The sequence below is a fragment of the Wasmannia auropunctata genome, unplaced genomic scaffold (genome assembly GCF_000956235.1).
Source record: "Wasmannia auropunctata unplaced genomic scaffold, wasmannia.A_1.0 LD336069.1, whole genome shotgun sequence".
NCBI classification, from domain to species: Eukaryota; Metazoa; Arthropoda; class Insecta; order Hymenoptera; family Formicidae; genus Wasmannia; species Wasmannia auropunctata.
In genome coordinates this window covers 1659568-1667732 of record NW_012026821.1, presented here as the reverse complement: position 1 = coordinate 1667732, position 8165 = coordinate 1659568, and the positions used below count along the sequence as shown (strand labels likewise).

General features: G+C 37.2%; 1 protein-coding gene across 1 annotated transcript in view; it reads right to left on the bottom strand.

The window, feature by feature from the left end:
* Positions 1-7236, bottom strand: part of LOC105450080 (39S ribosomal protein L30, mitochondrial) — an 8050-nt gene extending 814 nt beyond the window's left edge. Inside the window, exons 1-2 of the mRNA XM_011689727.1 lie at positions 7103-7236; positions 6826-6972 (exon numbers count right to left, since the gene is read on the bottom strand). Coding sequence (XP_011688029.1) covers positions 6826-6972; positions 7103-7110 — 155 coding nt within the window. The 5' untranslated portion in view covers positions 7111-7236. The remainder of the gene's footprint in view (positions 1-6825; positions 6973-7102) is intronic.
* Between the last annotated feature and the right edge of the window lie 929 nt (positions 7237-8165).

Below are 8165 nucleotides of genomic sequence, written 5' to 3'. Positions count from 1 at the left end.
TTAATTATAGAGCTGGTTAAGTTTATTTCACTTTTTGCGAAAAAAATATTACCTACAATATCTCTTAGATTTGACACGCTCTAAATTCGTGACTGCTTGTCTCCTATCGAGCTTTAGCCGGAGCTACATGCTGACGAGCCAAGAATCCAAGTTTGGCCTAATGAAATTGACGCAGCTGCTTAAAGTGCGCCTATAAAACTACAAGAGTATGGAGAACGTCGCCGCGTCGGTGCATACACTGTACCAGATGGCGAGCCAGACAAGACAATACTATATAAATGGATTTATGGATTCTACCACTATTACCTATAGTCAATCCGTGACCAACCGTTTTCGGTTTATTGTATTTATGACGCGCTTATGGCAACATCGTAATCGGATTATTCTAATATGAACGCGATTAATTGCGTTTTGCGTGTCTTGAATACTCACAATTTATTGTGCGTTTAATATCAATAGCATCATTGCACTTACCTGAAACAAAAGAAAAATTACATATGAAATAAATATAATATTTAAAACGCTGTTTAAAATGTAAATAATTGAAGAAATGTTCAATAACGCGATATTCTACGAATATTATTGATCTACACATTTCACTAAAGAATTTCGATTCTCCATAAACTGTTATTTCTGTATTTCTAACAAGAAAACTACTATTGTATTATTTTTCTTGTTACTATTTCGATATAATTTTATTTTTTCTAGTTTTTATAGAAATATCCACGCGTATCCATAAATTAAATCTTTAAAAACGTATGTTTCGTTAACTCATCTCCATCAAACTAGACATCGTGCATTGAAAAGGGTAACAACGATGCGATATTTGTCTATGAGAAGGGGACGGAATCGCTACGTAACGTTCTGCGTGCCTCGGCTTACGTAACACGCGTAGCCGAAGGAAAGGGTCCTAACTATTTGCTCGGCTGTAGTGCTATCTGTTTCGATTCGTGTTTGCTGTTCCCATGTTGACAAGCGCACTATGCTCGGCCTCACGAGCTCGACGAATCGTTTATATATGTATTTGCCCATGTGGACGCGCGTAGACGATCGCACACGATACGTGTACGTTTATTGATGTATATGTGGGAGTGTCACTACACTGGTACGCTGTAATTTTTTAAAAATAGTACTTAAACCTTTACTTAAAACAATATATATATATATATATATATTATATACAAATAATAAAGCACGCACAAACACAACGCTATAGCGGGTTGGTTTGAATTTACGGTAGAATTCGAAGAATGCCGGTTTCGGGGGCATTACCCGATATGCATTTATATCCTTTGTTCTCCTCACAAAGCTCGGATGCCGAGGCTGAGACTGCCAAGAAGTCTATCTGCCATTGAAGTCTCTATACAAATGCTAAAGCCCGAGCTTAAAATACAATAATATTGGTACGCTGCGGCTCCGAAACGTCATGATACTTCGCAAAACGGAAAATTCATCCGCCGAAAATTTATTTATTTGCATATTCCGCGGTACGCTTTTATCTCTAAAGAGATCGTGTGAGTTGATTTTTAAACTTTTTTTTACTGAATGATAATAAACCAATAAAGAATAAAAATAGAATCTTTCTACAAATAGTACTTTACTCTCGGCATAAAGAGACTTACTTGTTTTAATTTGTTGAGAAAGAATTTCCTCTAAAGGAAATCAGGTGTACTACTAATTCGCGACATGAATTTTATGGATCCTGTTTGACAAGTTTAGAGCTTTTCCTCTTAATGAAAAGTTGCCGGGATAGAGTTTACGATATAAATTTAAAAATTATTAAAAGTTTCACACGAACTTATACTGTCACTTACATTTAAAAGTTGCTCAGAACTTTAAAAGTTTAAAGATTATTATTTGAAAAACTCGCATCTTGTAACAAAGCGATCTTTCTTCCGTAATCTATTCATTTAATTCTGCTTCAGTTGTTCATCCTACAAATTGCCAATTCAATTCTATTCTGCGCTCCCTTTTATCCACCATTCTTTTATCTATCACAACAAGCCGAGCAAAACAAATCTCTGATAGACATCGTAATAGAACATGGACATCGTTTAACGGACATTTCAGCTCCTTCTCTCCAGATATGCATTGGATTCTGCTCGTTATAAAACTTTTTAATTAATTTTTAAATTAATTTAATTAACCATCGCTTCACTATATTACAAATGTAATACACAATAAAAATAATTAGGGAAAGAATCTTTTTATCACTTTTAAATGATACGAAACGTGCGTTCAAAATAGAAATACTGTTCACATTTTCCACGGTATTACAAGCTCCGATTATCGGTAGAGATTTAATCCCACTTGTGCTCTCGTGTATCTAAAAGTCAAAGCTCACTCCGGGGCGAGCGCGCTTGAAAGCATTAAACGGTATTTGTTCCTGACCGAATCTTCTTTCGCAGAGCGCAAACACGATACAATACCCCGGCCGATTGTACACGGTGACATCGTCAAATGCGGAAATTGTGCATGCGCGACAAAAAAGTGCATCCTCGACACAAAAGTGTTAAGTCGATTCTCCCTCTTCGCTAGAAATTCCAACGGATTCGTTAGTCTAATCGAAAAACGATTCATCGTTTAGGAACAATATTAAGGGATCGAGGGGGCTTTCGTTCGATCGGATGACGGTGAACAGAGATATAATAAGGATCTCGCTTTTCAGCCAATTTCGCCTTAGCCTAACGGAGATTTAATCTCGGGATTTAAGCGCGGAAATATTGAATTCGCGCGAGACTCGCTACCCCTACCCTTTCCTCCCGATAAACGATAGTCTTCGATGGAAGTTTCGCCGAATGCGGGGAATCGACTCGTGGAAAATTACGCTCGAGCGTATATTCGTGTTCTCGCGTTCCACCCCGTATAACGTCGAGCCGATCCTGGCCGCGGCTGCGGCGGTGGCCCCGGGTATGAACGCGGAGAGTCCATTGCACGCCGACTCTCGAGATATCCTCCTCTATTTCGACGATGGCGTCCTCAGAGTCTTGTCCCAGAAGCCGCCGCCATTGAACGGACGGTTTGTTATCGCTTTCCCGTCTCTCCCCCGAATTTCCTGGAGGACGAGTCCTCCTCCGAACTCCAGAACGGAGGATCTCTATATAGAGCTTTGCCATTGGAGGCCATTGTGCTACGGAGGTTTTGTCGTCCTCACCTCGCTCGATTTTAATGACGGCACCGTTTTCGAAGGCGAGTTCCCTGATCGCCGCGCGCGATTCCAGATAGATCGATCGCCCCACTTCTGTCCTGCCGCGCGCCGATTGACCAATCGTGTAATAGGTATTGGTTGGAAAAATTCACTTTTTTTTTCGCAAAACGAAGATATTTTCTCGCGATGCGTTCACGTAACTGCATCTTGAATATACGTCACAAGAGATTCTTATGTATTTAATATTTAAAAATAATAAGAAAAGAAGACATATCACCAATAAACGGTCAATTTTAATAATTGATCGCTTTGACTTATACATGTCCACGAGATTTTTAACTTTGATTTCTAAATGAGATTAAATTTTAGTTTAAATTTTGTACACGAAAAAAAATTATTTTGCTGGAAGGCAAAAAATTTTGATCTGAAAACAATTCCAAAAATTATGTATTTTGATGGACCAACAAAATTATTTTTCAAATCTGTGTCCGGCAAAATTTTTAGACCTTCCGGCAAAACCGTTCTTTCCGTGTATACTTTTGCGATAGCCCGGATGTAATTTAGCGGTAATTCAGAATTCATTCGACAATACCTTCCTTTGCGTTCTGCGTCGCCCACCCACATACACGTCGGCCGCGGCGCGTGCGTCCGTTCTAGCGGTACAATTAAACGAAACGGAAATTGAGGTAACTAATTGCGGGTTTCCGGTTTTAGGGTCTCCATACCACAAGGTATTACGCGAACGCACCCACGCACAAACACCCACGCGTTGATACACCACCCCCGCCGGCTCGATTAAATTCCTGTTACCTTTCCGCGTCCCGTCATGTGCCACGCCATCGAACGTTGTAAAGGGCCGGTGCTTCCCGCAGTTACCATCGCCATGGCAATGGCACGTGAGTCAATCATCGGCGGATATCTGCGATAGGCCTGACAGCATGGATCGCACGAATGTGCAACAATCGATGTGGGGTATCGACAGAACGTTAATCTTTCGACGTGCGCTCGTTGGAAGTCGCTCTCGGCAGGAGCGGGTCCTTCGTAAAGTTACATAAAATATCGGTTCTCACGATATAAAACTGCAGATATTCGTTGGCCTCCGCCGATGACCGGGATTTTAACGAAAATGCAAATTTTTCTACTGATTATCTTAATGACGCCACTGTTTGAAGTACGTGTCGACGTGTCGAGCCATTAATGCGAAGTCACCGGCAGGACTAGACATAATGGATGCTTTCGAACGGAAAAAGTGATCGAAATAAAGCGACGGTGGGCCGAGACCGAGGAGGGGGGAGGGAGGCTAAGACGAAAAGAGGGATTAAGTTCACGCTTATAAAAAGACTCCATCCACGAAGAAGAGTCTATAATTAGGCGAATTCGTTTAATAAATTATCAGCGGGTGGCTAACGTGGGATATATATGAGAGCCAAAGTCAATCACCGGAAATGAATAGTCTGTTTGATCAACTAACATTACGCGACTGCGGAACGCCGAATAATCCATTAATTCCAGACGAGTCGAGATAATTTGCGATAATAAAAAAGAAATTCGCGCACAATATGTTCTTTATCAGTCAGAATTATTAAATTCATTTTTTTTCAGATATTAAAAATTACGCGTCCCACCGAATTACTCTCACAAAAAAGTACAAATAGATCCTTGATCATTTAATTGAAATACCTAAAATACATACTTTTACAAACGTGTGCAAATTAAAACGATTGTCCATTAAAATTATTGTCCGCCGATGATTTCGACATGTAATTTTTCTCTCATTTTTATCCCTAACGCACATGAGAATTTAAACTTAAACACTCGGAATTATCGAATTACCGAATTAGTGTAGAAAATACATTGTTAAATTCATAATGCCAAATTAGGTAAACTCAATTTGAGTTATTTTTAATCATTCCTATAAGTCGCCACTGTTTCTAATATGTCGTTAATTTAATTGAAACAATGGAGTTAACTAAAATAATTGAACTCAAGAAATGTATTAAATTTAGTTTATAATTACTAAACGCATTAATATGAAGCAATTCAATTACAGAAATGAGTTCATTAAATTAACGCGGTTATTTTTTTAACCACATGTTTTGCGTTAAAGTAATACATTTTGACACACATGGAAGTTGAAACTAACCGAAATGTTATTTAACTCAAGAAATTGGATTACAGCTGCTCCTTTCGTATTTAACAGTGTATTAAACTTTAAATTGAAAATTATTGCCATCAAAGTCAAAAAGATCGATTCATCGAGTGCTGCACTCGGGATGTGCTTATAATTGTAATTTCATAAATAAAATAAAACATACACAAAATAAATATTTGTACAACGTGCCATATTTTTGAAAGCATTCCTTGCGACCAGATACCAATTTGCGTGGGCACGTTTTATTTTTTTTTGTAAAGAAATGAAACTAAAAAACTTGTAGCATGTCGCAACGCGCGACAAAAAGGGGAACACGATGGTATTTACGAGTTACAGCGAACGGCTCGTGTTGCGCTCGTGTTGTAACTTTATAACATAATCGGAATTAAAATGTCGGGATGTCTTTCAGACGTCTTTACGTCGTTCAAACTTTTCGTATGAATTTATTCCTCTCCCTGTAATACGTACACCGCACGTGAATACGCGATTATTGGCTTTAATCCGAGGTTTCTGCGGAAGTTTGGCGTACACCCTCCATGTAATTTCGGTTTATCTGGACCGGTTCGAGCATATAGGCAGGCACCTACATAGCGCGCATACATCCTTCTATGGGCTAAGGGTATGTTTATGCACGTGTGTTTACCTATTAGCGACACGTCGGGGGCCCGACGGGTACGTCCGACGTACAAGCTTTGTGATTGTTCTCACCTTTGCAGTTCGCACCTTTGCATATCCATCTATGCCAAGCCCCGCTTAGTCCTGCTTTTCCAACGAGCGCTCCTTGTTATCGCCCGTTACTTTCGCGCATTTCAAATAAACAGCCCCGGTTGTTTCAGTTTCGGTAAACTCCGCGGGACTCGCGAGCACACTGCTCCGAAAAGTCAGTTTTAATTCTAAAATTTTCAGTAAGTGTAGAGACATCTCGAAAAATGTAATGATCTTATATCGTCTCGAAATACAATCGGAATTCATTCTAACAAATAATAAAATTGTTCATTATTTACAATAAATAATTAAAGTAATAAATAAATTATATAAATAAAATAGCATGATTTTTATAGTTAAAAATAAATAAAAATCGTTATTCACAACGCGAATTTACCCTTTTGAGATTGATATATATATATATATATATATATATATATCAATTTCGTTTTAAATATCATTGTACACTAGTTCAGCTATAAAGAACAGACCTAATTTATCAAACTTCAAATGTTCAGTTCAGTATCAGTGTTTCAACAGAACTTTCCTTGTTGAATGTTAAATTTTTAAAAATTGTTAAATACTGTTTCTCGTTTTGTTTATCATTAGTTATATAAGAAATGAAAGGAATTATTTTGAACGACAAAAGTACAAAAAAGTTTTAATTTCGAGCCTGACACAACAAATAAATTTATAATTCAATGTTGAAAAAATTTATAATTTTGCGATAAACTACACTGCCTCGATTGTAACTCATAAACAACGGAATTGTTTCGAAAGAATTAGAACACAAGTACTGCGAATATATAACCTCATATACCTTGGAAAATACGTAACATTCCCATATTTTACTCCCTCGGGATTACCCTGTGCGTCTTTCCACCTAATTTTCTGTTTCGCAGAATACACATGACGTACGAAATTCAAGGAAGCGAGTGAGCTAGATAGTTTAGTTGTCACGTTGCAACTAAAAATTAAAACGTAAGTCTTGAGTAAATCTGTATAGGTTAGAACTAGCTTGCTCTTAGAGAGTATTGTATACCGTTCATGCTACACAGCTTGAATAATCGCAATCTCAAATTTGTCCGATTACTTACGTAAACATTATCCTTTTACGCACGTGTTTATTTATTACAAGTAAATCACACGACTTTTAACCGCGTATGTTATGATGCAAACTTTTTGGTAATTCACACATAAGTGGCATGCATGAGTATGACCTGTATGACTACCGTGTGGCGCCAGCTAGTGCGTATCAAAGAGAAACCAATGCAGAAATCTCGTGAATGAGCTCAATGAGCAACACCGTGAAAACAGTAGAACCTCACGCCGAATTCAACTTTACCAGCCAGAGAATTGCAGGGAATCCAAATAATTCATGTGGATTATATGCTTGAAGCGAGACAATACGAGATGTGTATGTATGTATATACATACATGCTATGTATAAAATCCAGTGATCAATTTTGAAATAAATTCGAAGAAGTTATTTCATTTGTCTTGTTTGTTTTTTTTTCTTAATTTTTTTATATTATCAAAAATATTTAATTAGATTTAAAGTATAATTTATTCATTAAAATTGATGGAGAGAAATTATGTTTAAAAAATCAATAAGCTAATAGGACAGATCTATATAAAACTGGATATGGACAGCAAACGTCTGACGTAATTCAATAATCAATGGACGTAGATCGACTTCTAGAAAGAGCCATGACCTAAAATCTAATTTGACCCGCAATTTATCGAGGACGGACGCTATCGGATGTGATGCGTAAAAGATTACGACGGCACGACACGACCAGATAGATTTTTCGTCGTTAGATATTTTTTGTATTGCTGTATGTGATACTTAATTTATTATATTAATTATAGGTTTAGATTCTTACGCGAGAATTATAAAAAAGATCTATGAGGAGAAAGTATAATATATAGAAGCAATGGAAGCAAAGTATCTAATGTATAATTAGTTATAAATATACGATAAAAGAACAATTTAATATTAATTTCTTCCTTTTCTGTAAAAATTTACAGTAGCATAAAATTGCTATATAAATTCTACAATCACTGCAATTGTTATTACTATAAAATTCCCCTTTTCTCTTATTGTCTCTCTCTCTCTCTCTCTCTCTCTCTCTTTCTATTACATTTGCTTATATATAT